Source organism: Paralichthys olivaceus, chromosome 12 (assembly GCF_024713975.1).
Source record: "Paralichthys olivaceus isolate ysfri-2021 chromosome 12, ASM2471397v2, whole genome shotgun sequence".
In the NCBI taxonomy this organism is placed as follows: Eukaryota; Metazoa; Chordata; class Actinopteri; order Pleuronectiformes; family Paralichthyidae; genus Paralichthys; species Paralichthys olivaceus.
The window spans coordinates 17,570,390-17,588,065 of record NC_091104.1 but is presented as its reverse complement, the minus strand read 5'-3'; the positions used below and the strand labels follow the sequence as shown (position 1 = coordinate 17,588,065).

At 40.7% G+C, this 17,676-nt stretch overlaps 1 protein-coding gene across 2 annotated transcripts; it reads left to right on the top strand.

Moving 5' to 3' along the window:
- The first annotated feature begins 4,843 nt into the window (after nucleotides 1–4,843).
- LOC109628072 (sodium-dependent lysophosphatidylcholine symporter 1-B-like) lies at nucleotides 4,844–17,650 on the top strand. Of its 2 annotated transcripts, XM_069536337.1 has the most exons (15): nucleotides 4,983–5,121; nucleotides 6,376–6,481; nucleotides 6,803–6,931; nucleotides 7,592–7,716; nucleotides 10,166–10,289; nucleotides 10,372–10,450; nucleotides 10,539–10,705; nucleotides 10,805–10,895; nucleotides 11,294–11,409; nucleotides 11,698–11,781; nucleotides 13,460–13,543; nucleotides 13,636–13,748; nucleotides 14,126–14,269; nucleotides 14,634–14,810; nucleotides 15,399–17,650. In XM_069536337.1, the coding sequence occupies exons 2-15, from the start codon at nucleotides 6,413–6,415 to the stop codon at nucleotides 15,448–15,450; spliced, it is 1,554 nt and encodes a 517-aa protein (XP_069392438.1). In that variant the 5' UTR covers nucleotides 4,983–5,121; nucleotides 6,376–6,412; the 3' UTR covers nucleotides 15,451–17,650. The 2 variants fall into 2 exon arrangements, with proteins under 2 accessions (XP_019940520.2, XP_069392438.1); XM_020084961.2 differs by lacking the exon at nucleotides 6,376–6,481 and having other exon boundaries at nucleotides 4,844–5,121.
- Nucleotides 17,651–17,676: the final 26 nt, after the last annotated feature.

Sequence of the window (17,676 nt, the reverse complement as noted above, 5' to 3'; positions counted from 1 at the left end):
GCCTTGCACTGCACTGATCGCATGTATCAGGCCTCTCTGGAATCCAATTGACCCAATCTTCCTTAGACACATCTGTATATAACCATCTATAAATTCTAGAGCCAAAACCATTAATTAGTTGGTCAATATTATCAGTTGAAAAATAACCTTTCACAGACATTTTTCTGCATTTGAGTTTGTCATTACGAAAACTGTTACATGTTAAACAAAAAGATGTGCATTTAAAAGTATGTGTTTTCTCTTTATTCAACTTTTTGGTTGTATTTGTTGTGTTTATCATTATGGATAATAAAGTTTAGGAATAAAGAGTAAAATAAGCCTCAAATACATTTTCTTGACATGAGGGTTTGATAATTACACCATGTCCCATCCTTCCACACATTTTCATGGTAGTCCATTCAGTAGTTTTTGGGTAATTCTGCTGATAAACAAACAAAAAGGTAAACAAAACATAACCTCCTTTGTGGAGGCAACCAGTGAGGGTCGGCTGAGAGTATAAACTCCAGAGTACAGAATAAAGATGCAGATAATAATAGTAACGCACATCAAAATGCACAGCTCCTAATATGAAGTTAGAAGTCTAAACTAAACTTACTAAATAACATATCTCCTCTTCTCCTCCTCTCACCATAGGACCAGAGGAATGGTTTGTCCCTGTGCAGCAAACTATGCTAAGCCATTGGTGTGCTACCTGTCAAGGTTGTCTGCCCCCTGTCAAGCTCCCTGATCATTATATTGGCAAAAAAAAGATATATTCACCAGAATTATCAAGGTATTAAAGCTTTTTAAAATTTGAGGTGGATATTGTCAACCTGCAGTGAGCAGTAATATCCTGTTGCCACTGGATGGCACTGCAACTTAATATTATCAGATAGATGTGTTCAGAATGAGACCTTTATCAGACTTGCGAAACTTTGTACAGATGCATGTGCAGGACAGTTTTTTTTATTCCATATGTGAATTTTTACATTTGTAACAAATAAAATCTGGATACATTATAGGTTACGTAAAAAAGGATACAATAGAAAAGAATTAAAGATGCAGTGTGTAAGATTTAGGTGAAAGGGATCTATTGGCAGCAATTGAATATAAAAGAACATCTACATTGTAAAAATTGTTGTTTTCTTTCTTATATTTAAACACTTTATATTTACATAGGGAGCAGGTCACCGAACAGTGCCTCAGATGTACACATACAGTGTCAGAAGTTGGTATGATAAGGAGGAAAAAAATAAGTAAATAAATTCAAGAAAAACCCTGCAACATGTTTGCATAGACCATGGGATCTTCATAATTCAAAAAGGCTTCCTAGATTTTGTAGAATTGGTCTGTTTTCATATTCAATATGCATGTAAGGCACTCTAAAAGCACCAAGTCCAGAAGCACTGTACACCAGGCCTTTTCATTAATACATTGTAGTAAAATGTTCTTCCTTGCAGCATAGGTATGGATGCAATATAATACCTTGTTGCTTTTTATGTTACCGATCTACTTGGGAGGCTGATAAGAGATACTGGGTCTATCTCCAGCTCTAAACCCAGTATTTGTTCAATTTCAGATAGAACATCAGGCCAATACCCGTGTCTACAGCATTACCAAAGACAGTGAGTTACTGTACCAGTGTCCGTTTTGCATTTAAGGCAAATGGGTGAAAGACCTGGATTAATATAATGTCTTTGTTGGGAGAAATGTGCAATCTATGTATAATCCTAAATTGCATTGGTTTAATGCGTTTAAAAACTAAAATTGATTTGGTATCCCTCAAAATATCTTCCCAGTTTTCATTGTCAATTGTGACAGAAAGTTCCTTTTCCCAGGTTCACTTAAGGATGCTCACAACCTTATAAAATAAATCATATATTACATCCTTCAAGCTGTTTCAATATCAATTTCTCACTAGGGGACATTTGTCAAGTAATATATAAAAATAACTAAAAATAAATTCAAAAACTGCAGATTTATTTGCTTTATGGTATGGCTCGAAGATAGGCTTTTTCACTATATTGGACTGACAGAGATATTATATTTGTTTAATTACATTTGTTTACGTTTTATTTTGAAAAGTTGTGAACCCGGGTCTAAAGTTTTTGTTGACTGCTTAACAGATCTCAGAAATAATCACATGTAATGTATGAAAAAATAACACCAGTTCAGTAAATCAACCAAAATGTTATGAAAATCACAAATCTTTACTGCAGATAAACCAGGTAGGGTTAACACAAAGTTTTCTTACTTCACTATGAAGTGTTTTTAAAAGGCTTTGCACACAACATCCAGAACGCGAACAATTACAGTATATTGTAGAACTGTTTGGAGAGGACTCACTAATGACAAGGAATAATTCAGAATTAGACTTCGGAGCATTTCCACAAGCAAATAGAACAGTCCATTCCAATCAGGCAATTCACTCATTCAATTGAAATCCTTAAATAAGCTTTGCCATGTCTTTTGCATGTGTCATGCACTCTGTCTGCAGAAGCCAAATGTTTTGTGTGACTCTTGGCTTCTCTCTTGCTCTTATAACAGAGATTCTGAAGTGGACTCTGAGTTGAAATCTTCAGCACTTGTGAGAAACATGTAGCAGCAGAGGACGAGCCAACTACCACCACCACCACCGCTGTTTCAAATGTTTGCACAGACTGTCAACGGATATGACCACCAGCTATGTGGACAGAGAAGTGACCACAGACACCACTGCTGCCCAAACATCATCAGCATTCATCGTCTCCCTCCAGTGGGCCACTAAGGGTCATGTGGCCCTCTAGTGGCCAACCAGTGTCATCTCATGTGTGAATCAAGAATTTTCTGTTGTCCTCTACTTGTGTGCCAATTACCCTGTTTTATTAATCCATCCATTACCTAGACATCATATCCTTTGGGCGTCTGGGGGGGCTGGAACCATTCTTAGCTGACATTAGGTGATAAGCACCGTAGACCTGACACACCTATGGCTGACACACACAAACCATTCACACCATTCAGATTCAGATTGCTTTTATTGTCATTGAACGTGATTCAACGAAATTTGGATTGCTACATGCATAGGCAATTTGAAGTAACCTAAACTGGATGTCGTACCATGGGATGGGGAAATCCCTGCACATAAGGGGGGGACATGCAAACTCTGAACCAAGGCAGTGCTAACCAGTGCACCACCATGCTACGCCTAAGATTTAAACACATATACAATATACACGTGTAGCCATCCTACGCTCTCGTGGTTACTCATTTACATAAAGTGGTGTAGTTAGAAGTGGCTGCTCCCACCTTTGCTGGGAACAAATCTGCAGGATTAAGATGTTTGAGGTTATTATGTCATAAGACCAGCTAAATTCAAAACCTCACTACCATGTGGACTTTGTTTCACTGTGGCTGAATTGGTGTACAGTGAGGGAGAAAACATAGAGTGACTTAAGCAGATCTATTCACTTTTATTAGCCACACTGAAATAAATGCAGAAAGATATTTTTATTTCCTTGATCACTCCAGTTGAATACACTGGAAACTGCATACATACAATAAAGTCTACACAAATGTTCTGAAATGAAACTGAAAACTTTTTGTTCAGTTGACACAATGATTTGTCCCTTTTGAGCTTGACATTACCTTTATATGTTAAGTCAACATTAAATAGAAATCTTAATAATCGAATAAAATGATTCTGTTAATGTAATTATATTTTCAACAACCTCGAGATTTTACTTTAAAAAAACATAAAACTCCCTGTGACATTGAATCAAATCCTCAAAAAACTAAAACAAAAAAGATGCTGTTGAACTGAAATATTTTTTTAATATCTGAATTAGTCAGAACCACCTCAGTACCGCATAGACACGTCTTTTGCAGTCCATTGTTATGAGGCTGAACGTAAACCTGAAGGTAAACCTCAACATGTGATATAGGTGGAAATCATATAATAATAATAAAATATCAAACAGAAGGCAAAGATGACGGCTTTTCCTTCTTCCTTTTTGGTGATGTGTTTGTGTGCGCAAATTGTGACGAGGGCTTGATAGATTTGGAAATTAGAAGAACAATGAATAATATTTAGAAAGTAGACCTTAAGCAGATGAGATAGTGACGCAAATACTTGATAAGCTGAATAACACTGGTAGTATCAAAATGGTCCATTAACACATTTTACTGACAAGGACAGTGAGGTATTGTGACAATGTTTATGAAAGCAGACACAGAAGATGAGCAAGAATAGGTTGGTTCAACAAAAAGATAAGGTAAGGCAAGGTCATTTTATAAAACACAAGTCACACACACAGCGCTTTTCAAAGCAGAAGTATTACAGCATTGTTCAGCTTTAAGACTAGATTCCTAATGAACCTGCTCAACTAACATTCACTAATTTACATCTGGTATTGAGAGGGAAAGAAAACTGCTTTACTGTAAACTGTCATGATTATTTTGATAGCAGAAGTGAAAGAGAAAGCAAACAGGTGGTGTCTGCTTTCAGAGAAGCTCCCAGTTTGGACTTATTAACTGTCCAAGGATAGAGGCCAAGTCCAAGAATAGAGCAGCTATCTGTCTCCACATGAGTGGCCTTTAAAGCAAATAAGAATAATGAGAAGGCTCTCACCCAGGGTTCCTGAAACGATAGATTTTTTTAAAAATGAAGTGGTTTATCTCCAGCCCTTTATGGTCCGTTTGACTAATGTTAATATTTTGGGTGATGATGATTAAATATTAAATTGTTGTGCATGGTAGTCTTCTACATGTGTGGTGCAGTGTTGATTGTTTGTGGTAGATGATTTTTCTAAGTGCTCGTGCCGCCCCCCACGTGACAGGAAAAAAATGCTGCCACTGAGGACACGGAACATGCGATCGTCACGTCATAGCGTGACGCGGCGGCGTAGTAGAATCTAATGATCCTGGACACGAGTCAGTGTCTCGTCAGAGACACGCAGTCATACAGAGACCGCAGAAGACACAGCATGTTACTGTGAAGCGGCTGTTTGAGCTTGAAAGACATCAAAGACACAAATCAAGATATATATAAAGACATTTCTTCATCATCTTGGAACCACGATGGCACGAGGCGAGGGCGCGGAGCAGTACGCAGCGAGTTTATTAACAGTCAAACCTATGAATGCAGAAATCAAGACTACAAAGGTAAGTGCCAAGAGATATTCAATATACGCACATAGTCCTTTTTATTATGATGTGATAGAAATCAAGCGAGGTTTTTGTGTCGCGTATTTTATCCATGTGCTTAACACGCGCCTATATAAACCGGACGTTGGATAAATGTGTCACTTTCGGCTTGTCGAACACTCCCCTGACTTCGTCCTCGGCATTTGAATTTCCACCTCTCCCTCTGGCAGTCCGTTTCGGGACCGCTGATTCAAGCTTGAGCTCTAGCTACCGGCTTCTGAAGAGACCTCGTCCTAATTCAATTTAAACCGACACCGTCAAACTACGTTCAATCCAGCGGTGTTTCACAGATGTGCTGCAGAAGCGTGACGTTGTGCTGCTGCTTCAGAGCGACATGATTCATGATGCACGAGCCGTTTGGACAAATTAGACACAGTTAAATTAAATCGACTTAAAGGTCCAGTGTCTAAGATTTAGGTGAAAGGGAACTATTGGCAGAAATGTAATGTAGAATAATCCTCATGATGTTTTCATCTAAATCGTATGAATTGTAGTTTTCTTTACCCCAGAGAGAGGCCCTTTATATTCTAATACTTTATATTTACATCAAGGGGACCCTCTCTACGGAGGCCGCCATGTTTTTCTACATTAGTCGAGACTGGACAAACTAAACCCCTTTTGAGTTTTTATGACAATTAAAGGCTACCACAGTTTCTTTTTCATGTTTGGAAGGAGAGGGTGAGGTGAGGGGTGTTCAACATGCAATTTCAACATGTTGGGGGTATTACAGATTAACATGCCTATTAAACCAGTCTATAAATCTTAATTCAACTCACTGTTTATGTTTAGTGGCTCCGAGATTATTCCCAAATTGGTAAATTGAATATGTTAAGCTTAGAACTGATGGTTGGACAAAACAAGATATTTAACTATAATGGGCATATTTAACAGTCTCCTTGTATTTAATAAGCCGAGAGCTTGATAGTGAAATTATAGATAAGTTGCAGCCCTAAATATCTCTCATTACATTATATTTTCTTTTACTTAGACAAGTTATTCATCCTCAAAGCTACGGGCTGCATTCCTTCATTATCAGCAGCTTGTGGTAGTTGTGCTGTTCTTGGTAGAGGAGTAACATCACTCACTCCTGTTTGTTCGGAGGAGGCAGCAGTTCGCTCCCGACATGAGGTGATGCTGCTTTTGTGTCTGTGTGGTGGATGTGAATTAAGAGTCTGTAAAAACCCTCTCGCTGACATCATCCGACCACTACAGGTGATTGGCTGTGGCTGCTGACTGTTGACTACTCAGCATGAAACCACACTACCTCCAACATCCCATCGCCAGAGCCATTGGCTGTGCTGGAGTCCTCATGATCAGTGTAAGAGAGTGTGAACTACAGTAACCTCATAGTTTCACACCACTCTCTGCTGTGTATCAACCAACACCGCATAGTTACACTAATCTGTCTCTAATCTGACATCCTGAGCAGTGGGGCGACATGAATGAGCCAATCTTAGTCCCTCACAGTCACCGGTTGTTCAACACAGCATTAGTTTTGTGGCCTAAGGGTTGGGTGAGGGTATACACCTCACCACTGCCCCATCACCACACTATAAATTACAGCTCCTTTGAGAATATGATAAATTAAATATATCTGGATCACATATCTCCTCTGCCCTCCCCTCTTCTCCTCTTCCAGCCAAAGGCACAGAGGAATCGTCTCTCCGTGTGCAGCAAACTATGCTACGCCATCGGTGGGGCTCCATACCAGATCACAGGCAGCATTCTGGGCTTCTTCCTCCAGATATACCTGCTGGATGTTGCTCAGGTAAATGACAAGAGTTACACACACTATCACACGTCATATCACAAATTTAGGCCTTATTTGTTGAACGAGAAAAACACAATTTTGTATCATTAACACTTAATTGTTTTAGACAAAGATTACTTTTGTTGTTGTGGGAATAAGGGATAAGGAATAAAAGATGTAGGAATACTTACAAAAAAAATTTAATGTTTGGGCGTTTGTTAGCTCTCTTGCTAACTCTGCATAAAAGTTGGAAACTCCCTTAACTTTGCATAGTTCCAGGAGCTAAACACACTTTCGATGTAAGGGCATATCTCGTGTTTGCTCTTCTCAGCCTCGGATCAGTTTAACAGTTTCCATCCTGCAGTGATCGGTCAAGCGCATTAATATCCACCCCTGCTGGTTTGCTTTGTCGCTCAATTTGAACATTTGACTTTTCCACTGTACACAATAGGAACTTAAATAAAGACTGTTCAGCTCAAGGGATGAGATCATTACAGTGACTTTGATGCTACTTTGTTCATACACAGGCTGCCCTATTCTAATCAGTTACACAGCCTCAAAATGTCTCCATAGGCCTGTTGGTGTTATGGCTCTTTGGATCCGTTCACATGAGGAAGAATGTGGCGTTCTCTTTGTTTTAGTTTCACGCTTCACTCCTTCTCTACTTCCTCCCTGCAGCTGGATCCCTTCTATGCCTCCATCATCCTGTTTGTGGGCCGGGCCTGGGATGCCGTCACAGACCCAACAGTGGGTTTTCTCGTGAGCCGGAGTAAATGGACCAGCATCGGCCGCATGATGCCCTGGTGAGTGTCCGAATCTCACAGTAGCATGTGTGTTTCAGGACATGTGCCAAAAGCAAAGAGGACATTAAAGGATAGGGAAATTATGAAATATGTGAAAGTGGCGTGTTGAGTTGGGGCAAGAGTGTGAGACAACAGTACTGACAAAAAGCAGCTCACGGTAGCAGTAACCATGGCAACAGGGTTGAAGTGGTTACCGAGAAAGAAGAAGTGGAAGAATGAAGTCTGTATAAAACAGTGTATATAATGTGGCTATCACCAGTCCTCATGAAGCATATTACAGCATATAGCATAGAGCATATTAGGAATACGCTTTCTGATGTGCTTCTTGATGCGCAGCTATATTGGCACAAGAAAAACTAACCCAATAGCAAGTCATTGTAGCATCCAGGCTGCTAGTGAAGAAGTCTTACTGCTCAGAGCACATATAATAACCTCTTGTCATGTTAATGCTACAATGGCTGAAGCTCCTGGCCAACCACCAGAAAACATGTTTGGCAGCAGAGAAAATTTCAGCACCTTTTAAAGGTGCCCAGTGGTGATTTCTCGTTAGCTGAGAAAACATTCAGTGCTACTCATCAGAGTTGAATCTTTGAGTCCAGACAATGTGTCAAGCCACAAATCCCACATAAATCATTAAATCATTGTCTTGCCAAGTTATCTAATTTATCCACACGTCACCTGCATGCTCATAAAGCTTGCATATTGTGCTTGACTTATACGTGCTTGGTATCGAAAAAATGTCTGGAGGTTAAAAACAGAGACACACTCATTAAAATGTTTCTCTTTATCACTACTAGTGGTAAAAAATACTACCGGGTCTACTGCACACATGCTGACCTTGTGATATAGCTCACAACTTGTGAAGGGTGTCTTGTCCTCTTGCCATATGCCTGTGAGGGCTGGCCTCAGCTCCTTGAGCAGGCTTGATATAAAATGGATTTAAACTTTAAGGATTAAAAGGCCCAACATGATGGAAAATGCAGGTTATAAAGTTAAAATCTGCTGCTTTACAGCTTCGGCAAACATATTTATTACAGCTGAGCTCACTGTGGAGGTGTGTTTGTCAAGAAGGATGACCTTGACAAGGAAAACTGCTGCAGTTTAGTTGACACAAATGAAGAAAGGGACTGGAGGCATAAAAACGTGGCGGAGACAGTGTCATGAGATTGTCTGGTTCAATGCCCACATTTTTTCACATACTACATTTTTTTTCTCACATGGTGTCACAATGGTATCTGGAGCACTGGGTGCTTGAGTCAGAATTGCCAGCTGTGCATGTGAGCACACATTCCGGGTCGGGGGAGAGGGATTTACCAGGGCTTGTGCTGCGATTGGTCCAGCCCACAACACACCATGAGCCTCAAATGAATGAGGGGTGTGTCCATCTCTCTCTCTCTCTCTCTCTCTCTCTCTCTCTCTCTCTCTCTCTCTCTCTCTCTCTCTCTCTCTCTCTCTCTCTCTCTCTCTGTGTGTGTGTGTGTGTGTGTGTGTGTGTGTGTGTGTGTGTGTGTGTGTGTGTGTGTGTGTGTGTGTGTGTGTGTGTGTGTGTGTGTGTGTGTGTGTGTGTGTGTGTGTGTGTGTGGTTTCCTTGCCTGTTTGGGAAGGGGCTTGTTCAGGAAAAGCATGTGGCTTATGTAGCGTTCTCAAATGAAACGATACATGAGAACAGTTATAATTGTATCTGTGTGTGCTAAAAGTACATCCTTCATTAAGATAGTAACTGTTTATTGAGCATCGTTTGTGAGCGTGTGTTTAGTGGATGTACATCAAGGTCGTTTCCTGTGCTTAAATGACCTGAATACAGAGGCCTGTGTTCAGGCAGCCGTATCAGTGTAGGAAGCAGCAGCCAGTTGACCTGTATTTCCACATTAAATTAGCTCTTGTTAATCTAACTAGCTCAGACATTCGAGGAAATCATGAGGGGCTTTCCTTTTTATTCGCCACATTTTCTAGTCAGACTTAGGGACTGACTGTTTCATTTCTGCGTGACGTGTTAGGGTGCATCGCTGCCAAAAAGGGATGTGTGGTTTCCCGTTAATAAAGATATTTTTGTTGTGTTGGTCTTAACTTCCTTGCAGCCATTCATAATTCCTAACAGTTTGATCACTTGACATATAGCCCGACTGTGGTCTGTTTAAAAGCATGTTGCAGAAGTGGCACCAGCTTGTCTAAATGACCCTAAGGGGCATACAAGGAGGGGGGCGAAAACGCCACTGGAACTGAGTAGGGAGGAGAGTGAGGTGGGTCAGAACAATTTTGGTGTTGGGTCAGCTCACCCCTCAGTACAAACTGAACCCTTTCTCTACACATGAGCTCCAATGTGGCTGGATTAGGGGGATTATTCACAAAGTAGTAAAGAAAAGAAGCAAATGCATGTAAGAAAAAATTAAAAGTGTACAGAAAAATGTACTGGGTTTTGTCCCCTAAACAATTACCTCTTTCTTCTCAGGATCGTTTTCTCTACACCGTTTGCAGTGTTGACGTACTTCCTGATCTGGTACGTGCCTCCATTTGAGCAGGGGAAGGTCATCTGGTACCTGATCTTTTACTGCCTCTTCCAGTCAATGCAGACGGTCAGTACTCCATGTTGACACCGCACATTGCTTTGTTCCTCACTTCTGCTGCCCATATATCTAACTGTTTGTATGTCCACAGTGCTTCCATGTGCCATATTCAGCCCTCACCATGTTCATCAGCAGCAACCAGAAAGAGAGGGATTCTGCCACTGCCTATCGTACGTCGGACTTCCTGTGCGATCCACATGAGTTTCACATATATGTTGCCATTCATGCTCTGATGCTACGTCCCTGTGTTGCCCTCAGGTATGATGGTGGAGGTGCTGGGTACAGTACTGGGCACCGCGATCCAGGGGCAGATCGTGGGCGGTGCCTCAGATTGTCCCACTGAGCTCAACGTCACTGATGGCAGAAACTCATCCAACCTGTCCGCTGCCAAAAACAACCTGTCTACTGTTTTACTGGATAACACGGTGTGATTCCTCTGCATGACATCAGATAAAAGATAATATTATCAGCTATTTGTTCCAGTGAGTGTTAATCCAAGCTAACGTTGTCTTTTCTGTCCTCAGAAACAATCTTACTTGGTGGCTTCAGGAGTCGTCTCCATCATATATGTCCTCTGTGCTGTCATCTTGTTTCTGGGTGTGAAGGAGAAAAAAGGTATGAATCTACTAGAAAATAAGTTATGTGTTTGATGACAGTGTGAAATACAGTATTTACAAAAGAGGTGTTGACTCAGATCTTCAGCTTCTGCAAAAAGAAAAACATGACTGTACAACTTGGATTTGAACACCAGTTAGTCAATTAGACTTGCACTGAATCATATCTTAGTGGGAAAACCCTCACAAAAATTCTGTTATGTTTAAAAATGTGTGCAGGACAATTTAGGTTTACATTTCCTTGACACCTCAAATTGCATGGTCTGGATTTGAAACTCAAGCCAACATTCTGACTGTTCAAGAAAATACCAGAAGATTATCTTTCATCACACTGGAGTTACTGCGCATTACATTTTGGATTTTCAGTTGGCTTATCTTCTCCCCTTTGTTGTGTTCTAGAGAGCGGTTTTAAAAAATCAAACCTGACCTTCCGCCAGGGCCTGTGGATGGTGATGAGCCACGGACCGTACGTCAAACTGGTCATCGGCTTCCTCTTCACCTCTCTGGCCTTCATGGTAATGTTGTGTTTCATTATCTGGCTCTTATTGGATTTGGAGATTATTATTGAATGTCAAGGAATAATTCAACATTTCGGGAAATGTTTTATTTGCATATTTCTTCTGCAGTTAGCTGAGTATGTTCATTCCACTCATGTCTGTGGATTAAATAGGAAGCTGTGTGTGAAGAATCAGGGAAACTGATAGTCAAGCAGAAAACCAAACAAGGATATATTTCAAAATGTTGAACTATCCCTTTAACTTTTGCTGTGGTTTATTAAAATATGATGCTTCTTCATTTCTCAGCTGCTGGAAGGAAACTTTGCCCTTTTTCTCACCTACGCCCTTGGACACAGAAAAGATTTCCAGAATATTCTGCTGGTCATCATGGTGAGTGTTTCAGTTCCTCCACTTTCTGCCTCCTTGTAAAAAGTTTTAATCAGTATGAGAGATGTGGAGGATGACAATCTGCAGCAGAAAACCCTGTCTGACAGTCCTTGGTGCACAAATCAAGCTCCCAGTGCTCGTGGGGTTTTCAGCCTTTACTCTGAGGCTGCTCCTCGCATGTGGAGACCCATGGCACGGCGGCTGAATAGGCAGATTTTCAGGGTGAGAGGAGGTGTTGTTCGGGCCCCTGGGAACCTCTCTCCCAGGGGAGAGACGGGCACACAGCGGAGCTTTTGTTGAGATGCCTCCATGGGAACTGCAACCTTTTGGGTCGTGAGTTCCATCCTTCTGCTGCTGCTTTCTGCTCTGGTCTCTCTGCCACTGATTAGGAGTGGAAACATTTCTGGCACCATGTTTCATATTTGGAGCGGTGAGAGTGGAGGGGGCAGGATGGAAATATTTCCTCCGTTGATGCTGCAAAGTTTTCAGGGACAATCTTGTTCTTGTGTGACCATTTCAAACTGGTTGACCAAGTGTGGGCAAAAGGGTCAAAGGTCTCTGTCAGGGTTAAGTCAGGACTCCAACAAAACATATTGTGGCCTTGTCCCTTTTTCTCCATCTCCTCCAGTGGGCACTTCATTCTTTCAGATTCCTACATTTCCCAAAATCCTTAGAAGTGAAGAGTACTTAAACAATATGACACAATATCTAAGTTGGATTGTCGATAGGTCTGTTGATTGACTTTTTGTTTGATTAATGTTAATTATAAGAGATAAATGGTCAGTTATAGTTTTTTTCACGGCTAAGTTTAAAGACAAACCTTTGCTCCTGAGTAAAGATTGTGGTTTACAGTTTTAAAAATATTACGTTGGACTTTTATTTTACTTTTTTTTAAAATTGTATCGCAATAATAATTTACTGACTAAGGGACTTTTCAGTTCTGCTTGATGTGTTAGGCATGTCGATGCCAAAAAGGGACGTATGGTTTCCCGTTGAGACATAGTTTTGTTGCGTTGGTCTTAACTTCCCTGTTTGATAGTTTGACAGTTTGATTGCCTGACATTTAGCCGGATTGGGGTCTGTTTAAAACCATGTTGCAGGAGTGGAGTTCAAACTAGAGGGCATACAAAGTCCAGTAGGGGAAAAAACGTCAATGGGACTTAGTAAGGGGAGAGTGAGGTGGGCCATAACCCACCCTCAACTTCACCTGGACTTGAAACTGAGCCCTTTCTCCTCACATGAGCTCCAACGAGGCTGGATTAGGGGGATTATTCACAGAGTAAAGAGGTCAAGTTTCTCTGCCACCTATCAGAGTTAAATCAGGACTCCCACAAAACATATTGTGGCCTTGTCCCTTGACCAGTGGACAGTTAATTCTTTCACATTCCTACATTTCCCACAATCCTTAATGAAGCTCAGGTAGAGTTTTAATTGGTTTTATAGAATAATGTAATTTTACAGCTAAAAAATGTTTGTATGACACATTACTGGCTGGTTGGTTCCAAAAGCAACATTATCTATAAGATGCAAATAATCTACCAAGGCTGTAATTAATACCAAGGCTTTTTCTTTGTGCTGCTTTAAATCATCCATCAACGTACATAAGGACACAGCCGGGTTGCATGTAACATTACTTATGGAGCAACAATGCTAATAATTCAGTGTCACATTTTTTCTCCAGGTGGCAGGGACTCTGAGCATCCCAGGGTGGCAGTGGTTTTTGATCCGTTTTGGGAAGAAGACAGCAGTTTACTTTGGTATCTCGGTAAGTGAAAATACTTGTTTTTTTATACAATCTTTATCAAAAGAGAACAAGTTGTTATGGAATGACTCACACCTTTCTATTTCTTTCTACAGTGGGCAGTGCCCTTCATGATCCTGATTGTCTGCATCCCGAGCAACCTGATCGTGTCTTACCTGATGTCAGTGGGGGCAGGTGTGAGTGTAGCAGCTGCTTTCCTGCTACCTTGGTAAGAACGGTTCATTCACTGAGCCCTTCCTTAGATCCTGACCATAGACTGTATAGAAAGATGGATGACATGACTGCTCCCAAGAAGTGAAGCCAAAGTGTCTCAATCGCACCTGGTGGCTGGCTGCAGTATATATGGACAGCTGAGACTGACACAATTGGTCAAGCACTGGTTCCAAATGATGTCATTAGTGCCAGATTGCAGTGTTCATATTATATTTTGGCTTCATTTCTGGATAGAGGCAGAAGGTGGAGATGCTTCTTCCATCTTTATATACAGTCTATTTTCCAATTATACATTATCATCATACACTATCATCAGTAGATAGTAGTGCTAATAAATATGTTTCTATTTAAATGTTGCGTTTGTCTGTTCAGGTCGATGCTTCCTGATGTAGTTGATGACTTCAAGGTTAAGAACCCAGATGTTCATGGTCATGAAGCCCTCTTCTACTCCTTCTATGTGTTCTTCATTAAGTTTGCCTCTGGGCTATCCCTGGGTATCTCTACCCTCAGTTTGAAGTAAGTATATTGATCCAATCTTAATTATATCCTCTGTAATGATACTCAGTAGAGCACATACCTCCACCAAGACCCAACAGTCCCCTTAAATTCAATCAAGCTGCACACACTCCGTAAGGTGCACAGGGACATATTCAAATGTAAATAGACACAAGATAAAACATATTTAATAAGGGGCAAAAGTTTGGGGTTCAAAAGGTGCTAAATGTTCCATCGAAGGGTGAGACAGGGACGTGCAGTGCGTGCTGGGACAGACTAATGGTGGTGGTCCTGACTACTAGAAATATGGGTGGGCAGGTAGAAAGATGAGAGAGCACTTTGATGAACTCCTGCTCATCAGTTCTCTCTCTGCATTTTTTTACAGATTTGCCGGCTACATAACCGGTAGCTGCTCACAACCCGAGACGGTCAGTTTAACCCTGAAGGTGCTGGTCTCTCCCGTGCCTGTGTGTCTTATTGCTGTGGGACTTCTCATATTGAGGACCTACCCTATTGATGAGGAGAGGAGGCAAGGCAACCAGAAACTACTGCAGAAAATCCTGTGAGTGAGGAGTGAAATACATGCACCTAACACACAAGTTCATACTTAATCCAGGATAACTAAACAAGGATAGACTGCTAAATGTTGTGCTGCAGGACTGCAGGCTCCTGTACTGGGGCCGACATGTCTCCCACAAACATCAATGCAAAACACAAATGCAAAATCCACAAATGCAAAAGTTACAGCACGACAGCAAAACCCACACAACTGAAAGCGAACAAGTCAGTCGCTGCTTAGGATGAGATGCTTTCTATTTGAAGTGTTATGATACAAGTGTGTTCTTCCTTTTTAGAAGCTCTAAGCCCCTTTACCTCCTCAATTAGACAAGCGTCTCATTTTAAGCGGCAGCCGTGGCTTTTATTTTATTTTTATCACTTCACTGAAACTAAATATAATTTGTGATATTCAGCTTTAGTTCGGTTTACGGGTGTTGCATCTCTTCTATTGAGCATACATAGACTACTGGACTCATAAAGAACACTTAATTCTTTTTACTCTACTCTCCCGTTTGCATGTATCACGCACCCTGTCTGCACAAGACAAATCCTTTGTGTGTGACTCTTGGCTGCTCTCTCGCTCTTTAAACAGAGATTCTGAAGCAGATTCTGAGTCTGAATCTTCACCTCTCAGCAACGTGTAGCAGCAGAAGACGAGCCAACAACAACAACCACCACCATCACTGGTTTGCATGTTTGCACAGACTGTCATGACCACCAGACTAACAGAGAAGTGACCGCAGACACCACTGCTGCACAAACATCATCAGCATCCATCGCCCTCCTCGAGTGGGCCGCACAGGGTAATGTGGCCCTCTAGTGGCCAACTAGTGCAGTGTCATTTTACATGTGAATCAAGTATTTTTCTGTTAATCTCCAGCTGTATCCCAATTACACTGCGTTCACTTTAACTAAAAAACAAACACAATGATCCACAGTGTGTGTTTCAGTTAACATAGAGCCAAAGTCTTAAGATTAATTTATGCTTTTGTTGATTTCACTTCTCATTATACTTTTTCTTTGTTTTTTTTTTTCCTTGTTTAGCTGAAACACGACACTGGGATCTGTCCTTATTTAACGTATAAAAGGGTTTACCACTGAACTGGACAGAGATGTGTTACCACCTCATCACATTTGGTGTCTGCATCCTCTAACTGTAGCTCAACTAAATGAAAAGCAGAGGCTCATGGGAGCTGTAGTCGTGTTTTAACTTGGTTGCTCAACAAGTTTTTTTTCCCAAAGATGATCACTTTATTGTTTACTGAGACGGTCCTGCAGCGACGTTACTAACCTCGACCAGTCGTAAGCAGCTCCTTCATTTCTTATGCACATTGCATTGTGGGACTCTTGCACTCCTCGACTTTTTGTCGCACCTCTGTGAATTGGGACACTGCCTGTGATTTGTAATGTTGTTTATGAAGTATTTATTTGCTGGTTTAGAAGATCGGACCTTCGCTCATGCAGACTTGAGTTTACTGAGGTCAGCACTAAGAGAGGCCTCTGAAGGAAGCGCACAGTATCAGCCTTTATTATTAAGTTCATACCATCACTATTCCACTGATATGAGTTGTTTGGAGCCATAACTATTGCTACTCTAATTTCTTGTGATTTCCAATAGGTTATTTAATTGTACTTGAATCTTCCGACAGGGAAATTGCTCCTCGGGACATGAAGTTCTGTGTGAAGATGATCTGAATCACTGCCTTACACACACATACAGTTTGTTTTATGCTTGCCTCAGATTGTTTGGTTTGTTTTTCTTTTGTGCTACTTGATAAGGGGTTTCCCCATCACACTCTCTTTGTGCGTTAACAGTGCAGCTGATCTCCATCAGGTTTAATAGACGTTTCTAAATGTGCTTTTGCATCAAAGTCATCTCCAGAATATGAAGTAATTTCATCCAGCATATTTTCACTTCCCAAGGGGAGATTAAATGCTTTATGTATCTATTTATTTGAAGTATCTAAGGGATTTAAATTTTAGCTATGAAAGCACATGTTTATAATAATTTATCAACAGTGGATGGTTATTGATGGAAATGTGATTTTCATGTCCTGTTTATCCCAACATCAAAATGGTGTTTTGCTTTTCTTTTCTGAGAAAATTATCACAAGTTGCCATTATGTGATTAAACAAGCTGCATTTACAGCATCAAAACTCAAACTGCAGCATGAGACCAGATTTTCTATTGTAAAGTCATACAGGAGACATTTGTCCTCATTTGATTTAACCTAAAATCATCTTCTACCCTTACCTGAAATGATTAGGTCATAAATATTTCAAACCTAAATCTTCTATTCAAGCACAGTCTCCTGGTTTTAGGCCTTTGAAATTGCACTAAATAGATTGAAGGAAGCACATGACATCTGTCCTCTGTGTTTATAGACTGCTGTGTGTTTGTAAATACTTTTTCTAAGTATGACTACAATGAGCAATATGCAGTGTGAAATCAGAGAAAAAGATGTGCTGTAAATTTGTTACTTTAAGTTAGTGAATAAAGTTTGTCAAAAAAAACTTTGGTTTCATTGCAGTGTCCTTAAAAACATTTATATTTACTATTTTCGTGTGTGTGTGTGTGTGTGTGTGATCACTTGAGAAATGTTTATTGTCCCCTCAACAATAAGATGAAATAGCCCCTGGCTCACTCTAATGCGCACAGGTGCCAATCATCTTGTTTACGCACGTCATTTAAGCACTTTTCTGAAGACAAGAGTTCTTTGAATCTGACGTGAAATGTTCGTACAAACAAATGTAGGAGAAATTTAGGATAAAAATACGAACATGTTCTTGCATGTGGCCCATTGTGATTTGAATAAAGACGTTTTCATGCATTACCTGTGAAAAGACTCATTGGTTCCTTCAGGACACAA

Bases quoted from the DNA above. Each gene is read 5' to 3' on its own strand.
- LOC109628072 (XM_020084961.2), top strand. From the start codon at position 5,038: ATGGCACGAGGCGAGGGCGCGGAGCAGTACGCAGCGAGTTTATTAACA. The intron at 10,896-11,293 runs GTATGAATCTAC...GTTGTGTTCTAG, and splicing joins GGGTGTGAAGGAGAAAAAAG to AGAGCGGTTTTAAAAAATCA. The intron at 13,749-14,125 runs GTAAGAACGGTT...TTGTCTGTTCAG, and splicing joins GCTGCTTTCCTGCTACCTTG to GTCGATGCTTCCTGATGTAG.